Genomic DNA, 27,105 nt, shown 5'->3' on the forward strand with positions numbered 1-27,105 from the left:
ATTTTTTATGTATGTGTAAAATAAATCAGTGGCGCTACAACCTCTTTAGGTTTGGGCCTCAGATTTCTGAATCTGTTTCATGATCATTTTATTATCTATTAGATTTATCTAATAGGCAAGTAGGTGGTCAGCCTCCAGTGCCTGACAGACGCCGTCGACTTTTTGTTTTTTACCGTTCGAGCGAATGTTAAATGCGCATACAGAAAGAAAGTCCTTTGGTGCACAGTCGTCGACCTCAGGGATGAGAGTCGCACGCTGAAGCCACTAGGCCAACACTGCTTCCTAAGTATATTTTCTTATATAATGCGCAGTCATTTCCGGTAACAGGTGGCCGCTCTTAATACAAAGGGTCCTCCGTCCTAGTACACTACCTCGTCCTCATTCGCAATCTAAATATCTTATTCCTTGTACCTTAACATAACATAAGTTGCATGTTTTAAACTTGAGTTACATCATGTTAAAGATCAGTCATAGACTTTTAGTAGTGTCATTGTATGAATAGTTAATTGTATGAATGGGCGATTAAGCTTATTCATTAATCGTACAATAATAGTAATGCATTTATAGTATCAAAGCGTAGCGCTTTGAAACATCGCAAATTGATATGTCTGTATTTAAATATGTAGTTTATATTCTCAGAACGATTACAAATAATGATATAATCCCTTTAGGTAAATATTTTACTTCCTCAATACATAAATGCCTATAAAGTGATAAGAATGTTTTAAAGCTTTTTTATTCGGTATAACGCATATACAAAATTCGATTTCGTGTGATTTTTGTAGTCGTTTTCTCGCGTCTTTTGTGATAAAATAAATGTGTAATACATTTATTTATTTAGAAACGTATGTTTAGTTAGTTACTAAATAAATAACTAAACTTACGTTTCTTTTCAAACAAACAAAGAATACCAAAAATAAATCAATAATTGTTTGCCTGTCCGTCTAGCCGCAAAAAGCTGCTAAATCGTAAACTAATTCGTCAAAAAGAAAGGGAATTTTCTTACAAGTTATTTATACATCTAATATTGTTTATAAAATGTGCGAGATTTGCTTGTGGCTCGTATACGGTCATTGAACTCGGGCATCAGCTGGCGCTACGACCTTATAAGGGTCTTGGTCTCATATTGCATCACATTCATGCGACTTTAAGGAAGAAAACTGTAGAAGGTTTACAATACGAAACGTAATCTTTTTAATTAGATGACCTGCCTTCTGTGATGCATGGCATTGATTTCTAGGTTTAAGATAACCTCGTGATGTTTGCCTTAATGTAGAATCTATTAGCCGTGATTTGAACGCAAGACCTCAGGGTTGAGTCGCTTTAGCCACTAGTACAACACTAGGCTTAATTTATCCATACTAATAATGTTACACCTTAATTTGTCACAATTGACGTCAAACAAAATTTATGTTTTTACTATTAATAAAATAGTCATGTGGTCAATTGTATCTTAATAAATTCTTGGTAAAAACTCATTCATTAAACGTTATGTTTCCTTACGTTCTATACGTCATAAGAAAACTTCCGACTATGGACCGGTCAAAATACAGTATTTCAGACTAATTATATTGATATTTAGTATTAACTATGACGCATGCACGTACCATACATGCATGAAATCTAAGATCGAGAGATGTATGTTGAAAAAAAGGGTGCGTGTACTTATGTACGCGCGTAAGAAGTTATACTTCTTTGGCATTATTAAAAATAGTTTTTGATTGCATGCAAATAATTAATTACAAATTAATAATCAAAGACTGGAAAAGGAGTCATTATAGTCATTAAAGTTCAGTTTACATTTGAAAAATTAAAAAAATAAATATTTATTATTATTCTCTTACATTAAGTGTAACATAAATTCTATTATTATTCGAATGTTGTTTTACATTATGTCCAAAGCCGTAGCATCTTCCGTTGGCAACTTCATTCTGTTAATTTTGTGTCACGGTGCGCGCGCATCGTAAAATTTCACTCTCATAAATTTTTCATAACGCGCCTAAAGAAGTATAACTTCAAAAATATCTTAGATTTAAAGGTAATAGCAACTACACTTTTAGCCTTTCTGTAATTTTATTAAGTTATTTTAAACATATAACATTTGTTTCAGATGAGATTCGTCAGGATATAGAGGATGCGGTCTATCGTTTAGCGCCGTGGTAATTATGTTTTAATTGATTATTTGTATTAACCGCCGTCAGATGTCATATTAATAGGGCCCTTCTCTTTCTTCAGTAAGGGATGAAACAGAGAGATATAACTGTCTCTTGCCACATTAGTTATATATTCAAGTACAATACACGATGGTTTAACTGTAATGAAATTTATTTAAATTATTATAATAAGAGATGTCTTAATTATTCAAAAATATTCTTACATCGGATTCTGGATCTTTGACCGCATTCGTTAGTTGGGGAATCTATCCAGCAATTTAACTGAAATTAGAATGAAAAAGAGACTCGCAAATAATTGTTCCATTTCGCTTTAGTGGGTATTGCCCGCTTGTTAAAAATACACGAAGTCGTCTAGTATATATATTTAGACTCGTTGTTAGGTTAATAATATATGTTACAAATTTTATATTAGTCGTAAATTTTCTAAACAAAGAATTAGTAATCGCTATTGTGATTTACATAATGTACCTCATAAACATTATGTGATTGGATATAAGATGACGTCAATTCGATACATGAGTTTTCGGTCACGTGGTCACTTCCCTAGTTTATAGATAACGGACTGGGCGTTTTGACATATTGCATAGCGTCCGGCAAATTAGTTCCCCACTTTCAGTAGGTGTATAGGCCTATTTAAGGTTATTCGTACTGAAAGTACACGCGCAAACTCCACTTCTGAATCTTACTGTTTCGAATCATTAGCCTCTCACAGATAACGTCCCGCCATGCTATGCTAACTGTACTGCTTTTTAATTCAATAGTTAACTAAACGAATCTACTAAGAGTAGAAGGTACTACGTCTGCCTCGATTTATCGTTATTTTCTTAATAATGTTTGATTCCAAAGTGCGCTAAGAAAGACTGAAAAACCTACAGTGTTGGTCTGTATTTGGCCTTCATTTCAATGTATGGTTCTTCTTTTTCTATGCAGGCGTGCAGAAGATGACAGCGTATACTTCGGCGGTTGGGCGAGGATGGCCCATCCGATACAGAGTTTTGCTGTGGTTGAAGTGGCCAAGCCGAACATCGGCGAGAAAGCACCTTCCAGGGTCCGGGCGGATCTCACTGTCACTCTTAGTGTTAGACGAGAAATCAAGCAAGAGTGGGAAAATTTAAGGAAACACGATGTCTGCTTCCTTGTTACTGTTAGACCTACTCAGAGTATAGGTAAGAATATTTAACCAATATCACTGTAAAGTTCTTGTTGTGCCACAACAATAATTGTGATTGGTCAATCAGGTGTAGTAATAACGTATCATTTTGTTTAATTGAAACATTGAACTCTACAAAATAATATATGGGTTAGCCCTCCTAATCGGATGCGTGTGAAATCTCTTAGTAAATTATGTGTCATGGCCTGACCATTAAAATTAATTACTACGCTTAATTAAACGCACATGGCGTGATTCACAAGTGGATTAATCGAAACCTATTTAAAATTGGTTCCTAACGATTTGTCTTATCTCCGGCCCCATCCATAAAGTACGTCACACGAATTTCAGGACTTTTGAACCCCTCCCCCCGTCCTTGTCACATTTTTATAATGCTAAATTATTAATAAATATAGATCAAGTTCGTAAATTTTTAAAATTTTTAATTCACATCCAAACTTTGCGTTTTAGTATTTTAAATTTTAACATGTGACGTCACAAAAGTATTGACCCCCCCCATGCCCCTTGTCACACTTCGGTGATACCCTCCCTCCCCATTAACGTGTGACGTACTTTACTGTTATTTGGTCGACGTCACAATATATAAGGCAAAATATTGCAATTTGTTTTGCACTAAGAGAGCGAAACTTATAATTCAGTCTGATGTTTTATTTCCTTCAATATAAAAGCTTGGCATTACGCCGAGTTTTTTTCGCTCGTTAAATTTGTTGGTAAAACCCATCACGCAATACCTGAAAGATCTGTCAGTTTTAATTTACCACTCGTTAGATCAATAATAAACTTCTGGTATAAAATTAGACCTCAGAAATCTTAATGAAGGTAATTTAATTACGAACTTTGCATAATGATGTAAAACCAATGGGGTTTTCATAGATTTTTGCTGCAACATAAACAGTTTTTAAAAAAAAATAATTAAAGTAATATTAAACCTGTTATATCTTAGTTTTGTAATATATAATATCCGGTATTGCGCTTCTCCTTAGAACGATTTTTGCCGGTATCCTTACAAGGCTTTTCTTTCCAGTATGAGCAAGTGTTAATAAGTAAGAAAGATAAATCCAAATCCAAATCGGCGTTCAATCGCTTAATGTCCGATTGAAAACTGCGTCCACATTGGTTTTTGTTTATTATAAATGTCACTAGAATGCCAAGCAAATAGAATCTAATACTCTGTGTCATTAAACATGTATGATATCATTTAATAACGAAACATTTACGAAGTTACGTTTATGGTAAATATATGATATCATTATCTGCGTAGATTACAATTATTGTTAGCCTTAGAAACATTAGTTTTAATTTTTTTAGAGTTTCGATGTAGGGTATGTAAATAATTTTACAATTTTTATTTAAAAAAAACTTTAGAGGTGTCAAGGGACACCCGGATGGAACGAAATTCCTTTCGATTAATTTATATGTTAATTGGTGTCATAACAGTATGATAGATTTTCTCGACACCAATCTTACGACGAAAAAAAAGCCAACATCACGAGGTGTTCCCAGGCGGTCACCCATCCAAGTACTGACCTCGCCCGACGTTGCTTAACTTCGGTGATCGGACGAGAACCGGTGTATTACAATAGCAAATAGCAAAAAAGTGTCGTGACAACTTTTCGTAACAATTTTTTCCGTCTAGCCCCCTTTCACAACGCGCGATAAGGAACTTTGTTCCAATAAATAAAAATTGTTTTGATCTTATTGTATTTTGTGTTTGTCAAGCATTTTTAATTTATAGCTGCGAAATTAGTTTGAGACAAGCTTGCACCAATTTTGGCCTATTTTACCAATTTTTTGTAAAGAAAGATTTCTAAACCATTTCGTCATTCTTTAATGCATTAAAAAAACCTCATATTTGCAACCTTTTGTTTAAAGTTTTCTATTAATTTTGGTCTAGTCTATTACGACTAATACATATACCATTAATGTAGGAACGAAATATGACTACAAAAAGAGTATGGTGGAGCAAGCGGGAATCGTGTACGTCCGCGGCTGTGAAGTTGAAGGTATGCTGGATGCATCAGGACGGGTCATCGAGGAGGGTCCGGAGCCGAGGCCGGAATTAGAAGGGGATTCCAGAACATTCCGTTTATTACTGGATCCTAACCAGTACAGGGTTGACCTCGACCGTGCGAGCAAGGGTCATGAGGTAAGTATCATAAAACATATGTTTTATTTACAGGACACGGGGCAAATGAGCTCATCTGTTGTTAAGTGATACCGCCGCTCATGGAGACTAATGCGTGGCCGGCCTTTTAAATTTGGTACGCTCTTTTCTTGAGGGACCCTTAGTCGAATTGGTTCGGTAACACTTCGACTGGTAGTAGGTTCCATGTAGAGGTGGTGCACGGCAAAAAGTTCCCTTAACAACGCTCAGTTGTGGAAGGACGTCGAAGTGTTATAGGTGGAATTTCTTTGCATTTACTGCCTTTGTCCTACTAATTATTTTTTATTACTTTTAAGTCCTCGGCTTGTATGAAGTAAGTAGGAAACCTAAGGTGACGCAACCCTTAGCCAATTTACTCTAAGCAAACTGCAATCTTATTTCCTAAAAAAAAAAAAAAAATACATAAGATATAGTTATCTTAAAGATAACATGTTTTTCTCTGTATTTGTTTACTTGAGCCTATAAAGATATTGTCTTTATAGGCTTTGTACTAGGAATTAAATAAAAAAAAAATCTTACACTATATATAGATTTAACAGAAAACTATTAAGTTGAAATTATGCTCCGATCATTCGAACAATGCTCTTTTACTCTTTAATCTGTAATAACGAGAAAAATGTTAATTACCCCAAGTTGCTTAATAATAAGTTCTAATTCTGAAATTTCCTAAGTTAAAAGTTCATATTTTCTAAACTGTTTCCTCTTATTCTTAACTCCTGTTATAATAGCGCTCTATTTTTAATTTTGGCAATGCCATGGCCATGGTGTTTTTCTTCGAATCGATATAACTGGTAAATATCTGCTTTTGTACGTTCTTTTGGTCACGTATGCGTACAAAATACACTTGTCAGAAGTGAAACTTCTTTGTAAATTAATTATTACTAAGATAAAAGCCCCAATAGATGATCATGTACCAGTATATGATCTCTCCATGTATTTGTAGATATATCTATATTCACACTGTATACGTGCTAAGGATAAAACAAATAAATAAAAAAATCTGCGTTTACTGCACAAGACGTAATGCGACAGAATTGCCATTTAAAGTTCTAATAACTACTAACTAATACATCAACCAATAGCGTGTATTTTTCTCGATCTCCCTTCCTCTCTTTCTCTCAATCTTTTTCTCTATATCTCTTCCACCTCTCGCTCCATGGCACTGTGCGTTATGCGACGTTCGCTCTATCTCACTCTCTCTCTCGATCTTTCTCACTTGCTTGCTCCCTACTCTCGCTCCATGGCTATTTGCTTCATGCTACGTTCGCTCTATCTCACTCTCTCTCAGTCGGTCTCAATCCCTCTCTCCCTTTTCTTCGACAAAAACGCTGCACATCTTCGTGACGCTAATATTATTATTATTGCGTTTCATCCGTAAAAATTTTACCCTCATGCGCCTCAAGAAGTTTCATTTCAATAAATGACAAAATTCTTGACCCACTTTGCAGAATAAACACTATATAATTTCTGTAAGATAGGTAATCCACTGTCATTAAAATGTTAGAAGTCGTTATTAGATTTTTATATTCAACATACGAGCGCGATCTTTCCTTTACCACGAAAAATAAAAAAAAAAAAATAAAAAAAAATCTAGTCAAGTATTTTGTCTATATTTAAGAACGGCGCGAAAAGTCCTTGGCGCGAAGAATGAAACTCGTCAAAAGCGCTAAATCTCGACTCAGAATCTCACCCGTGGTATCGACCTGTATCTACAGTTTCTATAGTAACGTACTAAAAATCTAAATACTTATTTCGACTTATGAGTCATGGTTCATTGTTACACTGTTCTCAATAGCTTAAGATGGTCACGAGTTACCTTATCTTGTTTGCTGTTTGAATTCGAACTTTAATACGAGGTAATACGGTCGAAGTTGTTTTGTTTAAAAAAAATGTAAAGTCATTATTACGAAATTTATGGTGATTGGTTTCATGAATTTTCTGAGAAACTAGAGTAAAAGTTAAACCTCTGTACCAAGATAACTTGTAATCGCGATTCGCGTCCAACTTTGCTATAATGTAATTAATTTCAAAATAAGAATTTGAAATTATTGAAGAACACACATAGACACATTTAGACGAATCAAGAACCTCCTCTTTATGTAGTGGGGGTGGAACTTGTTGCAAGCCTGTTTTAAGAATACTATCTATTATATATACTCGTATATGTTGTCTATAAAACCAATTTCAATATAAAACATATGTAAAAATAGAAGGCCTAAAAATCTACTATTTATCGACCATAATATGGACTTAATTTTGCACTATACTCTCACGGTTCCTGGGCCATCGGGGTGCTTTAAATAATAGAGGATTTTATTGTTACGATATCGTACGCGTATGGTTTATATATTATATAAACCATTCGCGTACGACAATATAATATAAGCGAAATAACGATATGTCAATTGCTATGTAACGAATGAATGCAATGTAACAGTTGAAGAGAGTGCCTACGTCTTGCTATACTCGGGGCGTAACTGCAATAATTTAGGAAATCGCTACGCTTATAAAACTAAGAAAGCCTGAGTGAACAAAATGTACAGCCTTGGCTTGTACAATACTGTTTAGGGTTGAGACTTGATCTGTGATGGATTTTGATCTCATATATAAAATTCGCAATATATTTTGAATATCCTTAGTTATTAATGTATAAGGAGTACATGGAGGTTCGCATCTGCCTGGTCCGAACTGAATTAACAAATTAATACTTACAAGGATAACTCTGGAGCTGTTAGCTTACGTATTGAAGAACTTCAGGTCGCACCTGGAAGGTCTGTAAAAAAACAAGCTTAATTTGGAAACATACCATTAAAAAGGCAAGCGAAAGCCGCGCTAAACCGTGCTTGCTTATAAATACCGGATAGTTATCCGTGTAATCCGTAGCATTATCTATATGTACTTCGATTTGTATGTAAGTATGTTTGTAACGAATTGGCTCAAAAAGTACTGGACCGATTTTAAAAATTCTTTTTATATTGGAATGTAACATTATCACTGATTAATATCCGCTATTTTAATTGCAAGAAAAAAATAAAGATATATATTCTAAACCTCAGTGAAATATTTTTAAAAATTACCCGTTGATGTCATTTATTCTGTTATCATTTTGTTTTTATCAAGTCCCGTACACAAAGGAAGCGACACACTATTGCTAAATACATCCCGGTTAAACAATCATTCTTTCCAATTTGACCTTACCTTAACAATTATCAATAAACGATCATATTAAAAATAATATACATAAACTCTCCATGCCCAGCTTCTAAAAACACCACACTAATTTCAGGATGTATACGAGACATTTAACATTGTGATGCGAAGAAAACCAAAAGAAAACAACTTCAAGGCAGTGCTGGAGACCATTCGTGAGCTCATGAACACGGAGTGTGTAGTACCAGATTGGCTTCATGACATCGTCTTGGGATATGGCGACCCTGGACAGGCCCACTATACCAGGTTAGTTATGTGGTATTTCTGAAAAAACTTTTAGCAGTATCAAAATAACATTTATTCGTGTATATAACACACTTCCCGACATTGAAAAGTATATAAAAAATAGTCTTAAATTCAATTTACAGCCGTGACGAACTGGCGAAAATAACTGGGAAACTCCACGAACTATTTTTGTACACAGTGTCCGAAGTAAACAAAAAGTTATGATTTGAGAAATTTTAAAAAACACTCAATACGCTCAACAAACAAGTATAAATAGCAGGTCTAATGCAAGGGCTCATCAGTACCAATCTAGTTGATATTATGAAAAAGATACAAGTTATAAAGAAAGATACAATGTAAATTTTTTCAAATTTTATTAAGATTTAGTAAAAAAAGTCAATTTGCTTATAAAAACGCAAAATAAATTATAACTGTGCAGGGGTTTAGTTTAAGGACCACCTGTATGACAATTTTTTGCAGCTGATGACCTCATCTATCCCCTAGTTGCGTTTGATCCACGACTTTTTACCCACCCGGTATACAACTATATGAAAACGAACGTCGTAGATTTTTTTGTTCAATAATTTTATCCTTTTTCTGTACAATACGTTAAGTAAGATAAATGACACCCCACGGCGCACTATGGAAAGTGGTAGAACAACGGCATATCAAAAATAGTTTTTGCTAATGTTGTTATTGACGCACTTTTAAAAGTTTATCGAATATTATAAGAGTGCAACATTATTATTATGTAGTAATTTTGCATGATTTTTATTTGGAATATATTTTTTTAATTCTGCAAAGTAAGTATGTATGTCAAAGATTGTCTATTTCAGATCTTTTCCCTTCAATCTTTTAATATTAATTTCTTTCAAAAATTTGCAGAAATAAATTTCTGTATGCAGATTTTAACACAAAAATAAAATAGTAGGTTTTATATTTATAAAAAAAAAATAACAGTAAGTGAGGGGAAAAGGAAAGTTTTTTAACTTCGTCGAGACTTTTGACAATTGCCGATGTCTCCCGGTAAATTTTTTTTTAATACAGTTGCTCAAAAAGTGGCGTATTGCAGGGACGTATAGCGTTCGGGATGTGGGCTATTACACACTCGTGCTTTTTCTTTACCTTTTCCGAACTAGTGCGTTTTCTTTCCCAACTGTCAAAATAATGTCTATTAAAAAGAAAAAAACAACCACGAAGTTTTTACTAAAAAAATCATAGAAGTTTTTATAATTCATGCAAATATTTCAAAAAAGAAGCTACTCATTTGTTTTAATATCAGATTTAATGATTTGATTCAATGAGTTTTAGGTTAGGTTTCATTTCATTTCATCTCATTAAATTTCATATCAATAAAAAAATTCTACTGAAGATTTGGCTGTATGGGCATAGTTCCCTTTGCCTACCCAGAATGGGTGAAGAAAAAAAAATCTCTGCTCATATTCTTTTACAGTTGGCGCCATTTTCCAAAAATGTTCTTTGCTAGTTTAGTTGTTTGTTATATTATATATTAAATACACATGAACAATCATACGAAATTAATAATAGTTTGTCTCAAACAGTAAATATGCAACCTAAAACTTCCCCAGTAAGTAAAAAAACTGTAATTTCGATGAATATGTGAATTATACCTTTTATAAGAAATAACTGATTAGTTAGTTGAGGTTATTGTGTTTTAATATTTTATTAAATTGCTTAATTTTTTCGCAACTGTATTAAAAATAGTCGTTCAGTACACGTGCGGAACCATCATTGCAACTTGTTCCGACTGTCAACCCTCACCTTCGGCTGCGCCTCGGCTCGGGTAGACATTTGTCGGAACTCTTTGCAATGACAGGCTTTCCGCACTCGTAATGAAATATACTATATTGTAGCGTCATCATCATTTATTAAAATCAGCCGCGGATACGTTTGATTTCGGAAAATATCACGAAAAGTATGATACAAATCAGGAAACAGAAAACCTCTATTTATTGTGGTTTCTAAAGTTAAACTATTTGATTCATTAATTTGCGGTTATTTATTGATAGCAGCGCGTTTTGCACATTAATATACATATTTTTTTTATAATTTATAATAATACATAACTTTAATGCGGTTAAAAAGCTTTTTCTTTAAATATACATATTTTTTCAGTATAAATTTTACAAAATTTGTATTTTTTAACTAAATATTTTATGAAATAAATATTAGTAATTAAACCTTTTAATTAATTTAATGTCGATAAGAAAATAAAATAAGAACCATTTCTTTATACTATTGTTTTTATCATTTATTTATACATACTTTATATAATCAAAGTAAAGCATATTTTTTTGAATCCCTATTTAATACCCAATGCGTGTGCAATTCAATCGTCTATCTTGACAAATAAAAATGTTATAGATTTTTGATATGAAACAGACCACGATTTTCCATAGTGAGGCGGCCCACGCCGAGTTCGAGTCTCGCACGAGACGTCCTTGACATAGTCGCGGGAAAAGCCCATTCCGGCCGAGCTACGCTCGCCAAAACAGCCTGAGATAATCTGTCAAGGCCCGTCAGGCCAACAGCGAGATTCAATTCAAGAAAAAGAAAAAAGTAAACTCGGAAACTGGGCAACTTAGACAAACTGGTCAAAGCGTAATATTGCGGATTAAAATGTATTTATTGTATTGGTTTACGCGAGTAATACACGTGTAAATAAAACTTATTGACGTTAATTAACTTCATGAAAAGCACACAAATTATCGATTGTTTGCCTTAAGAACGTCTTAAATATTGCATAATTGCAAATGTACATTTATGTCGTTATTGTCTACATCAACTGTGATGAATTATTGTGTCTACAATTCTTACTCACAGGATATCCTAATGTTTCCACGTCATTTTATGATGAATGCAAATAACATGACAACATCAGCGGAGAATTTCGTTGAATGATTTGAACAAGTAGAGAATGCATAGTGTGACATATTTTCTTAATTACTAAACCATTTCTTTTAAGTTTGTTTTATCACTCACCTCCACGTTTTTGAGTTCGATTTCCGAAGTTAAATGAAATCATTAATTTTCCCAAATGTTGAAGTGATGATTGTTATAAAAGCAGCAACCTGCTGCAATATTTAGTTGGCACGCAAATATATTAACATATATATATTAATAATTTTGATAACCTATTTGCCTTAAAAATTGATCAATTCAGCAGAATTGTGTCTGCCCTAATTTGACACTTACGGCATTGCTAATATAACTGAAATTTTACGAAATTGTGTACTAAATTTTTGAAGATATTTTACGATTTAATTATTATTGAATTTCCACTCCGATTTTTACGATAGAAGTTAATAAATACAATTAAAAAAAACATATTTGTTAATGGCGTTAAACACTTATATAAAATTCAGCGTGTAGGTATTTATTAATAATAATATTAATTAATTTATTGTGATTTTTTCATTCTTTGATTAAGAAAAAATATTTATATTGTATTATATTGAATGTATTTTAGGATGCCAAACGAGATTCCAACTCTGGACTTCAACGATACCTTCCTGGATATGGAGCACCTTAGGAACAGTTTCCCCGGCCACGAGATCAAGCTGAAAACTGACAATCCACAGAAACTGGTCAGGCCATTTAAGTAAGTATAACTATGACATAGACCAAATTTTACTTCTATAGTTTGTCTCCAATTCGTTTTAACAGCTCTATACAATATATTTTATAAAAATATATGATAAATTCCAACGATGCAAATCATTACAATGTACATTAATGCAAAAAAATAGCTCCTAAATTTGAATTCTATGCCAGTTCTTAAATCAAAATATTGTACGGACGAGAACTGGCACGACAGCATTATTTTTAATCGCTAAGTTTTTTGTTTATTCGTTCTCCCGTTTACTTCTATATGCTCAGACTCAGTGCTCCTCAAGATTTCCATACAAATTATTTCTGTATTACAATTAATATATAATTATCAATTGTAAAATTTGATAGGAGTGTAGAAGATTTCAGTTTACAAAAATGATAATTAATTTAATTCTTGACGTATATGTAATTGCTTCATTTATTGAGGAATATCCAGTAGAAACAAAATATGTAGTAATTTTAGTTGAAAGAAACGTAATCTTATAAAGTGACGAGCAACAAATATTTTTAGCAACAGTAAAAAGATATCGCCCAGTAGAAACAAAACAACGAATTGAAACATTGACAGTTACTATAAAACGACGAATGAAATCTTACAACGTAAAAGGCAAAATATTTTTTTGTTATATAAATAATGGTAATTTGTGTTCAAATTTTATGTTGGGTATAAAATTAACTCTCACTTAGACGAGGCGCTTTATATTGAGAAGAACTGTATCTGAGACGCATAGAAATACATAGTAATGGATAATTAAAGAAACTCAATGTTTTTTTTGTTACCATTATTAAATCTCTACAATAAATTTCGGAGTCGATACTTATTGCTATACTCCGGTATGTCAAAAAACGTATAGGATTTTGACTTTTATCTTATATCTTTGATTGAATCTTACCCAAAATCTTCACGTAAACGAAACGTACAATAACAGAGTATGTTATGAATCAAAACGTGTGTAACACCTAATAATAGGCCATCCGTTCATTCATATTTATTTGTACGCTCTTTATACGCTCACATATTATATTAACTTTTTAGAATAATGTAATATTTTATTGGTTTATATTGTTAAAATATATCAGGTAACTTTTAAAGAGTAGTAGGGCTACGGTCAGTCTTATCTAGCAATCCAGCCGAGTCTAGTAAGGAAAAGTGTAAGAAGTGCAAAATAATGAAGAATTTTTATTAAAAGGAGAACAAATTAGAGAGACAAAAGATATGTAAACAGATTCCATACTAGACTGGTATAACTGGATTTTAAAATTTGATTATTATAAGGATGTTATATTAGACTTATGCGGCCTGGCCTCATCACAAAATTGCTTTGTAGATTATTTATTTATTGAATCACATCACGTTACAGTCTAACGTTCTAAACTATATGACAATTATGACGGACATAATATGTATATAAAAAAATACTTTTCCAAAAAAAGAAAAAAAGTCTTAAACTTAATAATTACTTATTTAAAGATTAGGTTTATTTATATATAAGATAGTTCCCTAACAACGCTTTTTAAAGGGTTTTTTTCAGCTACAAAATAGTAACCATGGCAACAAAAATCTTTAGTCCGAGTTTCATAATGTCGATAACTACATGGATTTATTGAATTTAACTTGTTATAGAGTTACTTTCGACAACGTGTTACGTAAGCAGGAGCTTGGAGATAATGCTATGGATGAAGATGAAGAACGGAAGGTCATAGTTGTGGAACCGCACGTACAGCCCAAGAGAGGGCCTTACCTCTACAATGAGCCTAAGAAGTGAGTATGAACTTATTAAAAAATGAAAAGTTTATCCTCGTAGGTATTTAAATTATTTATTTGCAATCATTTAAACACACACACATGCTCTAGTAATGTATTCAGGACATCTTGTTACAATAATATTAAAATATATTTGCTCTATATGACCCGGCGAACTTCGTACCGTCTAACATACAATTATGAAACCCATTTTGTATTAGATTTTTTTCGATAAATTTCCAATAATAATAATAATTTTTTATTAATCAGACAAATACAGTCCATTGATTGATTAGTGAGTTAGTAACAATAGTTTCTTAAGATCTATGTTAGTAGAATTACGTAAAAGTAGAGTAAAAATTAAGAAAAAAGTAATTAAACAAAACTATTAGGAACAAAGCCCTGCGGAGATGTCGGAGCAGTGTCGTAAATAGGGGCACTCCATTCTCTCGACTATCATCCGTAAGATGTTGGTAATGGTTTTATAGTAAGTGCTATTCGGGACGGAGTCAAATACAACAAATCAACGAATTCTGAGTTTTTGTATAAACCCGACTTTGTTTTATATATTAAGATTAATGTCAAACTGAATTGGGACCTCCCATATCATACATTTTACTTAAAGGGAAGTCTCAACAACTGGTTACATTTAATGATTAGTATATGTAGTTTAAATAAATTATTTGCAATACAAACACACATTAAACAAAATTGCTTATTGCAAATACTTTACTTTGATGATTTGACTTGTGTCAAATATATATTGGATTTTGACATACGGAGACATAGTTAACCATTGGTATTTGGTGCCCCAGTACATGTATGTAATATACATTCAGACAATAAACAACACATACCCTATGTATTGTGTGTGAAAATTAAAGTTTTTTTTATTTAATTTAATTCGAATTTAAAACCTTTAGCACATATAGTATGTGATGTGTGAAATTTCTTTTTAAATTGGTTGGTTGAAGTTTAACAAGGACCTTAATAGGTTCTTTTTATTTGTCTAAAGTTCAATATGTTATATTAAATATTTTTGCTATCCTATAATAACGATGTTATCAGTTTTTAATTGTTTAGATCGATTTCAGTCAAATTCAAATACGTTTCGGTCCAATAGACCGTCTAAATTCTAACCTTGGCGTGCTTTATAGTTCGCCTACTCGCAAACAATCAAGGTCGTTTAAAACCGTAATAGAAAGCAGTATTATTCGTTTGGTTTGAAAAATGTTTGCTTTGCAGGCGTGAAATGTTTCACGGAGACATATTACACATCGGCATTTTTTCTGTCGACCGTTTCTCAGTTCGACTTCTGGTGAAACGATAATACTTGAAAGCATAACTGATACGTAATAACTATGAACGAATGTTTTTGCCCAACTGGTACCTGACATCACCCATACTGGTCTACTTTAATTTGCTTGTATCTTCTGATCTAAATCGACTTTTATATGTTAATTTTTTTTGGCTCCAATCTATCTCTTCCTTTCTCTAATAGCTGGTCTTCGCATAGTTCCAGGGGTTATAATTCCTCTTTCACTGTCACTGCCGGTCGGTAGTGGATAGCTTTGCCTTTTAGCCATGCTGACCTCGATTTGCATATTTTATTCATTGTTTAGAATATATAGTACCTCAGGGCGGTCTGGAAACAACTGTTTACATGATTGGTTTTTCATGTTTTATGATGTTAATAAAGTGTTTATTATATCTACAGAAACAATATACTGTTCACGCCAACACAAGTGGAGGCTATACGATCGGGAATGCAGCCTGGATTAACGTTGGTCGTCGGACCACCGGGAACAGGTAGGATACATAAATCACTTAAGTCATATAATAAATTGTACGTAAGTTATAGCTTACGCACGACGCACGAGTTTTACGATAGTTTTATCAAGTATACGTCAATTCGTTGTAAGTTTTTGACAGCTCGAATGCCTTTTGAATGATGTTTTTGTGCTTCTGTTTATTTGATACGTTAGCGGAGCGTTGCAAATTTTCATACAATTAAAATATTACTTTTATATAAAATACTCGATTACGTGACTTAATAAAACAAATATTTCGGCTATGGTTCGGATGAATTTATCGAGTTTGATATCTACTATTTAGAATCTGAGTGAGTAATACCCAAAATAAAAAAAATAAAAAAAATGGGTTTATTATGGAATTTAAGATACAGCTGTCACTTATTTCACGTCATTAAATTTGAATCGGTAGACATCCCTAGTCATCGGCAAAGAAGACAGAGGGTGTAGGCCGAGAGAAAAAGCCGGCGTAAAAAACTCTCAGTACTCTTTTAAAATAGCAAATCATCATACAAAATGACTATGGCAAACAACACTTATTTTAAAACAAATATCGCAGTTTAACTAGAAGTAGCCTGTCTAGCACTAGTCCCATGCTCTTTTAGCAACCAGATAATCGTTAACTTTATAGTAAGCCTTTTTACACAGCTTTTATTTAATACATCTCTTAAATTTATTAAAAGGAAGAGATAAAAGAGCCTCTTGGATTTTATTAAAGAAAAACTATTACGCCACTAAAACCTATTACGCTCAAATACAATATGTAAATTAACAAAATTATTAACACATTATCTATTCTGAATAGCAAGCAAATTTTAAACCACCTCATTACTATTCGGATGTATGCCGCATATTAAATAATATCAAGTAAATTGTCTTTTGTCTTCTATTTTTGTATCCCATTGTTTTATTATGATCTAATGTTTTCACGAGTTCCTTATATTAGTTACCAAATTCGGATGTCGTCTTTTTAACGAATATTTAGTCAGAATTGTCTTTACGCACGTTTAAATAAAAGGAACTCGCGTTTAATGATCGAGTGGTGCAACCGTGGTGGTCTTGGTCTGAGATTTATGAATCTGTTTCATGATCATTTTCATTTAAATAGGTGATAAACCTTTTGTGACACGCCTTTTTAAATCGAAGGCAATTCCTTACGATGTTTTCCTTCAACGTAGCGAGTGTTAAATCTGCACATAGAAAGCAAAGTCCATTGGTACTCAGCTTGTTTTCTTGCTTCTGGCTTGAGAGTCGCACTCTCAAGTCACTATGCCAATACTGCTAAATTGCAAACCCTTTGTTTATTATTCGTTATATTTTCTCCTTTTGGAATTGGGAAAAAATATATTGAATTAGAGTGACGTAAGCCAAAAAAATAAACGTTCGTTGCTTGCTTTAATGTAATTGAATGAATGAACCAAAAATACAAGCCAGAACAAGTATGGTTTGTGGTCTAAAAAGGATTTTAGTTTGAAAAATGCCTAAATAACTTACATTGTTATAACTTTCATTGTTCATTGTACGAATATCAGTATTTATTAATTAACCTTGAATTCTACCATTACAGCAACTTAACACTAATTCCATAGAAAAAAACCTTATAAGAAATAATGAATGCTCTTGTGAATCCGATCAGTGTTATACTGAATAGTCTTTACCTCAAGAAAGTGTTTGCAATGCACGCGTAAATGTAAATTCTTAGCAAGTTATTTCGCGCCCGCGGCAAGGAATTCAGACGAAGAATTGAAGCACAGTTCTAATGGGGGCTCTGAAGACAAATTTTCCGCGACCCAAATTGCCACATGGCCTGGCTGGTGATCCCCCAGTGTATCATAACTACGAGAGCAAGAGAGACGGAGAACAACGAAAGCGACAATTACGGACTATGGGGGCAGACCCCATTTGGAATAAAGAAATCCTTATGGTCTGCGCTTCTATCATACGTCTGAATTCGTTGCCCGCAGCACAGCCAGCAATAGTTGCCGTTTCTCATGCCTAGTGTTGTTTATCGGCAGCCCCAACCTCTCATATGAATTATGTACCCTTCGAAAGGATTTTAAACAGATATTAGTGACTCCCACCTTACCCACATAGCTGCTGTAGCCAACATAGAATATTTGGTATATAATAAATTTATCAACAGGTAAAACAGACGTGGCCGTACAAATAATATCTAACCTCTACCACAACTTCCCATGGCAACGGACGTTGGTAGTAACTCATAGTAACCAGGCTCTCAACCAGCTCTTCGAGAAGGTGGCAGAACTCGATGTTGATGAGAGACATCTACTGCGTCTTGGTCACGGTGAAGAGGAATTGCAGACTGATAAAGATTTCTCTAGGTAAGAAAGAAATATGTCGTGAGAGCACAACTTATGGTTTTACGCGCGATTTTTGATTCCTAATTCAATAGAAAAATATATCTACCATTTTTTTAGTTTTGAAAGCTTCTCTCACTTTGGCAGGCTGAACGCGCTATCTCAGGATAGCGCGTGGAGCTGGATCTCGAAAACTACAGGTTCAATTTGATTTTTTTTCGTGCTGCTAGTTCATTTATTATTACATATACTGTAGGTAAAGCATTATATATGATGCGGTGGTTTTTGAATCAATAAATACAATATAGTTCCTATATACTTATATATTACAACCTAGCGACCGAATTAAGGCACGAAAAATTGTAATAAAAATAAAGAAAATTGTCAAAATAAAAATGGTTGCAATACCTGAACTAGACATAGAGCAAGCTTATAACAACTCTCAGCCACACCCTCAAAAACAATGACTCACGTATACTTAAGGTCTTTGTTTTATCAGATTTAACATTAAGACTTAAAATTATTTTTACCTATACATAACATTCCTTTTGTTCTAAACATGCACCATATACGGAAGAGCTGTAATCTAGTCACCCACGACAGGAGCCTCCCTAATGTCGGCTATCGTCAGATAAATTTTGTCACAACTATACTTTGTATAAAGTTTACTATTATTAAATGTTTTTGTTTGGCTTGTAAAAAAATAAAATAAATCATTGGCGCTACAACCTGTTTAGGTCTGGGCCTCAGATTTCTGAATCTGTTTCATGATCATTTTTCAATCTAATAGGCAAGTAGGTGATCAGCCTCCAATGCCTGACACACGCCGTCGACTTTGGGTCTAAGACATGTCGGTTTCCTCACGATGTTTTTCGAATGTTAAATGCGCACATAGAAAGAAATTCCATTGGTGCACAGCCGGGGATTGAACCTACGACCTCAGGGATGAGTCGCTCGCTGAAGCCACTAGGCTAACACTGCTCTAACTTGTACTTCTTGTCTTGTTCAACTTGTACTTGCTTATAAATCTATTTCTCTAGCATTTAATGATACATGTGATTGTTCGATTGGTTTAATCAAACTTCTTCCAGGTACGGTCGTGTAAACTACGTCTTAGCGAAGCGATTGGAGCTCTTAGATCAAGTAGCTCGTCTCCAACGGACCCTGGAGGCTGGTAGCGAGGCTGGAGCCACATGTGAGCTTGCTCATCATTTCCACGTGTACCATGTGCGTCCACGCTGGCAAGCTTTTACGCGGGCTGTTAAACAGGTTCGTTTGTATATATCATGAATTATATAATGTTACTTTAATAGAAAAATTGTGACAATATTTTTGCATGGTCACAAAAACAGTTGTTAAAACTCACCATGCCACCTTTTTTGCAATTAAAGTATATTGGTTATACAAGAAGTAAAAATTACATAATATCAAAGTAAAGTACAATATAATTTTCTTTATTATATTTAAAATAAATTTTTTATTGCTTTTTGCACTTTGTATTAAGTTAGTATCTCGACTAAACAATTGTGACTAAAGAATTTACATCATGCGATACAAAGTATTTTCGTGTATATTCTTATAAAGTATAGAGTACAATTAAATACCAAACCTGAAATAACGTACAATATTTTAGTACGGGTGGCAAACAACCTCAGCTAAAAACCCTGTATGGCCTCAGATCGCACCTTTCTTTGATAATTTTTATTTCATAGACAATGTGGTAAATCTTCTGTCTGCCACATGTCATCGATTTTTGGAATTGAGATATACCGGTTTTCACGATGTTATCCTTCACTGTAAGAGTGTTAGATGCGCTAATAGGAAGTCCATTGTCCAAGGGGATCGAACTACCGACCTCACGAAACAGCATTTTACGATTTGGCATTCTGATAAATAATAAACTACAAGCTCCCTCCTTATCAGCTAACCGCTGTGAGAGTTCGAAAAGTGAGTTACAGAATCGCAAGGCTGCTTAAAAAAATAATTGAATACGGTTTTCTATTAGTACTATAAAATCGATCCTATGGTGAACTAAATTATACAAAATTCGGTGAACTGTATGCGTTAATGGCCACTTTACAGCTAATGAGAAGCTGATTCACTAAATCTAAACGTAGCAAAGTTTGCTATTTCTAGTACATTTCGACACTTAAGATTTACAGCTTTATTTTGATATTAACCATGTGTTAACAGACGAAAACCGTGGAAACCATTAGTAAAGACTTTCCGTTCCACGAATTCTTCGATGACGCCCCCAAACCACTGTTTCCGGGAAAATCTTATGAAGAGGATTTGGAAATGGCTGAGAGTTGCTACAGGTAACAGAAAATAACAAAAAACTAATTCATAGATCACAATTTATCACATTTGCTTTTAAAAAGATCGAACGAGGCAAAAGACGAAGACAATGAGGATATATTATCTTCTAATAATCAGCAAGAAAACTTATTTTGATAGAAAGTATTTTTTTTTAAGACTGTTAAGAGAATTTCTTTACAGTCGAGTTTCGCTTCCATGTTACATATCTTATTCTTATTTTATCTCTTTAAAAATTTGAGATTTTCAATAACATGAACGTTTAAGAGAAAATGGATAAAATTGCTTCGCTTTGTTGTTGTCTATTGTTTTGATATGCTCATTATTTAACTCAACCGATTTTGCCGAACTCTGAACAAAAATATAACGTACCTTGCATAGACAACCTAATCTGCCTTAGACGAATAAGTATCAATAAGCTAACATATACAATATAAAACCAACATAGATAATACTAAAGATATATCCAAACATGTATTACACAATATAATATTTACACAAATAAAAAAATCAATAAAAATTATTACGTATAAAATAATTAAGTAATACCTACTTCGGCTGTGTTGTGTGGTGGTGTGAAAGTGGGGGTGTGCTTTTTTAGAAACTTTGTTTATTTTATTAGTTAGAGTAGCGCGCACACCGTCACAAAAAGCCGACACTCTGACGTTGGCTAGAGTCAACATTATAGTTTTTTCTATTGTTAGTGTCATTTCTACAAACGTAGAATAACATTATTGAAAAGATTTTTATCTTGTTACGCCAAAGAAGTATAACTTCTAACGCGTGTACATAAGTACACACACTTTTTTTATGTACTTCGCTTTTATTTTAATGATTTATTTTTATACATGTGTCTTTCATCATTTCTCAAATTTCCTTTTCCAAAATCTTTAATAGGTACATAGACCACATTTTCGAAGAACTGGAAGAATTTCGTGCGTTCGAACTGCTTAGGTCTGGTCTCGATCGTTCCAAATACTTGTTGGTGAAGGAAGCCAAAATTATCGCCATGACGTGTACGCACGCCGCACTTAAACGATCCGAGCTGGTTCAGATTGGTAAGTTGGGGCATCTGGTTTATAACATTTAGGTATTTGTTTGTTCATAATGTAACATTAATATTTGTAAATGTTAACGTAAAATTGTAAAAACCGTTAGATTGTAATCTATCGGTTATCGGTATTCGGTAGATTGTACTACACTAACTTAGTTATCATTCAAACTTCTTTGGTCAATTACAGATTAATTTTACTTCCCAACAATTTCATATAACTACCGAATAATAATACGTTAAATTGCAAGCAGTATGTTGAGTTGACAATCTTTCGACAGTTTACAATCTCGCGAGATAGATTACAATCTAACGGTTTTTACAATTTTACGGTGACATAAATACAATCACATGTCATCGAATAGGTTCTTCTTGTGTCATGTATTTCTAGTACTTTGCAGTTGCAGTTCTTAATTATTTAAATAATTAATTAATTTAAGTGTTCTTTTAATAATTTGTATTTTATAAATGACTCTTTATTTCTACTACGAAGCAAAGAGAAACATTAATTAGTGGAAATAACTCTTCTACCAAAGCAGAAACGCTCACAAATTTACGTCAAAGAAACTTGTTTAAAAAAAAATTGACTCTTAATTATTTTACAATGTTCATGACGTAACACAGGTTTCAAATACGACAACATCCTAATGGAAGAATCTGCTCAAATCCTTGAGATTGAGACCTTCATACCGCTGCTGCTCCAAAACCCTCAGGATGGTAGATCGCGTCTCAAGCGCTGGATCATGATCGGTGATCATCACCAGCTGCCTCCAGTGGTGAAGAATATGGCCTTCCAGAAGTATTCTAATATGGAGCAGAGTCTCTTTACCAGAATGGTGCGTTTGGGTGTGCCATATGTGGAATTGGATGCACAGGGACGAGCAAGGCCTACGTAAGTTTAAAGATCTTATATTTAAAACGGTGAAAGAAAACATTGTGAGGTAATCAGAATGCCTTAGACCCAAAAATGGACGGCGTCTCTCAGACCCCTCTCTCTTGACGTCTAGGAAGGTACCCCTGACTGCGAATCCATGGGTCTCGGGTTCGATCCCCGGCTGAGACGAACATCGACGTGATGAGCATTTGGTGTTGTGTAGGTCTTGGGTGTTAAAATATGTATTTATATGTCTATCTATCTATAATATGTATGTATATCCGTTGCCTAGTACCCATAACACAAGCTTCACCAGCTTAGCATGGGACTAGGTCAATTGGTGTGAATTGTCTTTAAAAAAAAAAAGACCACCTTCTTGCCTATTACGAAAAGAAAAGGACGAAACAGACATAAATCCGAGTCCAAGACCCAGTTTTATTTACCTTTGTTAAAAAAAATTACGTAATTTTGGGTGAGAAAATTTTTCTCCTAAAAATCCATAATGATTTTAATTTTACTATCAAACTCCTGCAAAATGATTCGAATCTCATTATTTTTCGGGACATTGTAAACAATTTGCGGTCGATTAAATTGTAAGCTTATCAGTTTAAAATATAATTTATGTAACAATGTAGATTTACGAACGTCTCTAAAATCTAAATTAAGTTTTATTTGGATTCAGTTATTTTTTTTATTGCAATAATTTTAACTTTATGCCAGTTCCAAGTAAAATAATAAGTTATTCGGCTACTGCCGAACGAGGGAGAATAACTGGCTATATACACTGCCACCCTTTATTTGAATAATTATATATTATGATGTTTCCAAAATTGATTCGAATTATTTCTATGTAATGCCTTACATAAATATAACATAAACACTGTAAGCGTAACTAGGTTCTTTGATAACAGAAAGTTAAAAACGCTTTCCAAGCTAACAAAGTAATAATAAATACACAATTGCAGTATTTGCAACCTGTATCGTTGGCGATACCGCGCTCTTGGAGACTTGGGACACGTGTGTCGCCTGCCCGAGTACCGCGCGGCTAACGCTGGTTTGCGGTACGACTTCCAACTGATCAACGTGGAGGACTTCAATGGAGCGGGTGAAACTGAACCCAGCCCTTATTTCTACCAAGTGAGTAAAGCTACACCCATAAATGTACTTGCTCCGTGTTTTTTTTGTGTATTTGAATTTATGTGTAATGTGTGTGTGTAACCTAACGGATCCTTCAGCATTCGTACCCTAACACATAAATAGTGAATATTTGAAATAAGTACAGGATGTCTGCACCAAAGGACTAAGGTAACAGACGGAGCCCTACGTGTAGGACTCAAGGTTCAAGGCGATAGGATTATCTCAAAGCTATTGACCAGGCTCAGCTAGATATTAAAGGGCTTGAAGGAGTCTTCGCCACTGAGAGGAAGCGATAAATAAATAAGCCTGATAAATATTCAAATCATTGGATTTGAATAAATAAATAAATCATAATTAATAATTGGGTGTTTAAATATGTATTTATATGTGTTAGGTCTATCTATGTATAATATGTATGTATATCCGTTGCCAAGTACCCATAACACAAGCTTCACCAGCTAAGCATGGGACTAGGGCAATTGGTGTGAATTGTCCAATTAAAAAAATAAATAAAAAATAATAATAATTATTGTTGTATAAAACAACATCTTAAATACTACTTACACCTATTAAAACATATATAAAATTACTCTCGTGAGCTATTGGTGTATCGCGCACCTTCAGCTATTAAAATGGCGCCGTATCAGCAGTTGGTCAATGTTCATTTGAAATCTGAATACTCTTAATACCTGTCTATAAATCTTATATGGACATTAACCACATCTTCTGTTTCACCACAGAACTTGGCAGAAGCAGAGTACGTGGTAGCGGTGTTTATGTATATGAGGATCATTGGATGGCCAGCGGAGAAGATCTCTATCCTTACCACTTACAACGGACAGAAGCACCTTATCCGAGATGTCATTGATAAGAGATGCGCTGACAATCCACTTATTGGCAGACCTCATAAGGTAACGTTTTTGTACCAATTAGATTTTTTTTTTAAATGTAACAGGAGTTAAATGGGCAGGAGGCTCATCTGATGTGAAGTGATACCGCGCCCATGGACACTCACATTGCTAGAAGGCTCGCAAGTGCGTTGCCGACCTTTTAAGAATTGGTACGTTCTTTTCTTGAAGGACCCTAAGTATAATTGGTTTGGAAATACTTCAGTGGGCAGCTGGTTCCATATAGTGGTGGTGAACGGCAAATACTGTAATTAATATTGAATAATTAGTTAATTTGTAATTAACACTAATGCTTTAAGGAATATTATAGACCATAATATACACGAAACATTTATTTGTAGGTAACGACGGTGGATAAATATCAAGGTCAACAAAACGATATCGCCTTGATATCTCTGGTTCGTACTAAAGCCGTGGGTCACGTGCGCGATTTGAGACGTCTGATCGTCGCGGCGTCTCGTGCTCGACTGGGACTTTACGTGTTCGCACGCGCTAATCTCTTTAGGAATTGCTTCGAATTGCAACCTACCTTCAATCAGGTAATTATTATTTTTGTTTATTTTATTTTTAATTTTAGTTATTACGATAGTTTTGTGTTAATTTGTGAGTCGGAAAGTTATTCGAAAGATTCGAAAAATGTATATTTAAAAATAAATATTAAAGTTTGTGTTTGTGTATGTTAAAAGTTAATTGGTCAGCCAATTGATTTAGTTCTGGACACATTAGTTCATATTTATGAGTTAGAATTTTGAATACTTCCAAGACAACTTTAATACAATTCAGTCTATCACGTACCTGCGTCAACACTTCACTTTATAACGAAAATAAAACTTTTTATAATTCACATACAACTTGCATACAAAAATACAAGGTCGGTTTGAAAATCAAATGTAGCATATTTTAAATTCAAATGAGTAATTCTCTAGATACAGGTCCGAAACCTTTAAATAAAATACAATATTTTTTATTTTAATAGCCAACATCACAGACGGCCCTTTTACTTTTGTTGTACAAATTTTAAAGATATTGTTACAGGTTGTGACAGCACCACAGAAAAAATCGCTCATAGCCTTGGGGCTGATTGCAAATAACCGCAGAAAAAAAAAGAAAAGAAAAAAAAAAACATGTTGTGACACAATTAATTGTTTGACTTATAAAAATACATATTTTTTTTAAATTTTCAGCTAGTAGAGCGTCCGTTGGAACTCGAGTTGGTCCCGGGCGAGCGATACCCGGCTCAACGGAGCGCGCACGCAGTCACACCCGACGCGCTCGTTATGAGCATACGAGACATGCCGCATATGGCCCGATACGTATACGACCTATATATGAGCACTGCTGTACGACCTCAGGTGAGATATTTAATTACTAGTTGCGTTTCACCCACGTTAATTTGGTCGTGATGTTCCTTCTTAAAAAAGTGTTTATATTAGTAGCAAAAAGTTGATCTTTTCCCCTGTATGTATGATGTATCGAGTATTGGAAAGTATTTATGAATAAAACATAAAATAAATTGACAATTCGAGTCCGTAATTCCTGAGATCTCGAGATTTATCAGGAAATAATGTTTGCAGTTTTTGCAATATTTCTCATTGATGTTCCCCTCCTATTGAATCAAGCTGTTACACTGATAATGTATCTTTACATTGGTGAAATAATGTATAAAGTCGGTTAAGTAATTTATTATTTATAGTGATATGTATATCTGATATATGTAAGTTACATTGCAAAAAATCCAATATTTCCTTATTATATATCAGTGCTGGTTAATAAGTTTTAAAAACGATCTCTCCACGATCATGCATTGTTTAACGTTAAGTAGTGAATGTGGTAGGCTTATTTCTGCGTCTGTAAAAGTATTTTTCTTTATAGACTAATTTGAGACTGTTTGGGGAGCTCCACGGGCGTAATGAAATTAATAATAAAACACTACAAACGAATTAATAATACAGTCATTAACTCTTAAGTATATTAAACTAGATTAATAATATTAATTCTGGATTTTTTCTTTTTATCTATCAAAATTTCCATTCAAATTTACGAAAAATAATCATCAATTTTTCCGTTCTTTATCGATAAAGAAAATTTTCATCTTGCGTTTAACAGGCCGAGCGAGAATACAGTGCGCCGGGAACGCGTCGCGCTGCGCATACGCAGGAACCCACTCACCATGTGTCTGCGCATCCTGGGGGTGACTCTGACGACGAGACTTTCACTCCGTCAGAAATTGTTAATGAGATTGACGAAGCCACTGGATAGATTTCCCATCTTTGTTTTTTAAGTTTATTTTTTTAAACTGTAAATAAACTTTTTTGACTCATTTTTGTTTTTATATAATGCCATGCCCTATTGTAGTATTCTCTCAGAAC

The 27,105-nt window shown here is 33.8% G+C and overlaps 1 protein-coding gene across 1 annotated transcript in view; it reads left to right on the forward strand.

The window, feature by feature from the left end:
• Positions 1 to 27,056, forward strand: part of LOC125054872 (RNA helicase aquarius) — a 61,108-nt gene extending 34,052 nt beyond the window's left edge. Inside the window, exons 11-27 of the mRNA XM_047657008.1 lie at positions 2,111 to 2,159; positions 3,105 to 3,340; positions 5,274 to 5,491; positions 8,796 to 8,965; positions 12,435 to 12,566; positions 14,202 to 14,339; positions 16,039 to 16,130; positions 18,276 to 18,474; positions 19,542 to 19,719; positions 20,644 to 20,768; positions 21,664 to 21,824; positions 22,442 to 22,709; positions 23,657 to 23,828; positions 24,569 to 24,739; positions 25,078 to 25,275; positions 25,921 to 26,088; positions 26,843 to 27,056. Coding sequence (XP_047512964.1) covers positions 2,111 to 2,159; positions 3,105 to 3,340; positions 5,274 to 5,491; positions 8,796 to 8,965; positions 12,435 to 12,566; positions 14,202 to 14,339; positions 16,039 to 16,130; positions 18,276 to 18,474; positions 19,542 to 19,719; positions 20,644 to 20,768; positions 21,664 to 21,824; positions 22,442 to 22,709; positions 23,657 to 23,828; positions 24,569 to 24,739; positions 25,078 to 25,275; positions 25,921 to 26,088; positions 26,843 to 26,995 — 2,828 coding nt within the window. The 3' untranslated portion in view covers positions 26,996 to 27,056. The remainder of the gene's footprint in view (positions 1 to 2,110; positions 2,160 to 3,104; positions 3,341 to 5,273; positions 5,492 to 8,795; positions 8,966 to 12,434; positions 12,567 to 14,201; positions 14,340 to 16,038; positions 16,131 to 18,275; positions 18,475 to 19,541; positions 19,720 to 20,643; positions 20,769 to 21,663; positions 21,825 to 22,441; positions 22,710 to 23,656; positions 23,829 to 24,568; positions 24,740 to 25,077; positions 25,276 to 25,920; positions 26,089 to 26,842) is intronic.
• Positions 27,057 to 27,105: the final 49 nt, after the last annotated feature.

Source organism: Pieris napi, chromosome 12 (genome assembly GCF_905475465.1).
Source record: "Pieris napi chromosome 12, ilPieNapi1.2, whole genome shotgun sequence".
In the NCBI taxonomy this organism is placed as follows: Eukaryota; Metazoa; Arthropoda; class Insecta; order Lepidoptera; family Pieridae; genus Pieris; species Pieris napi.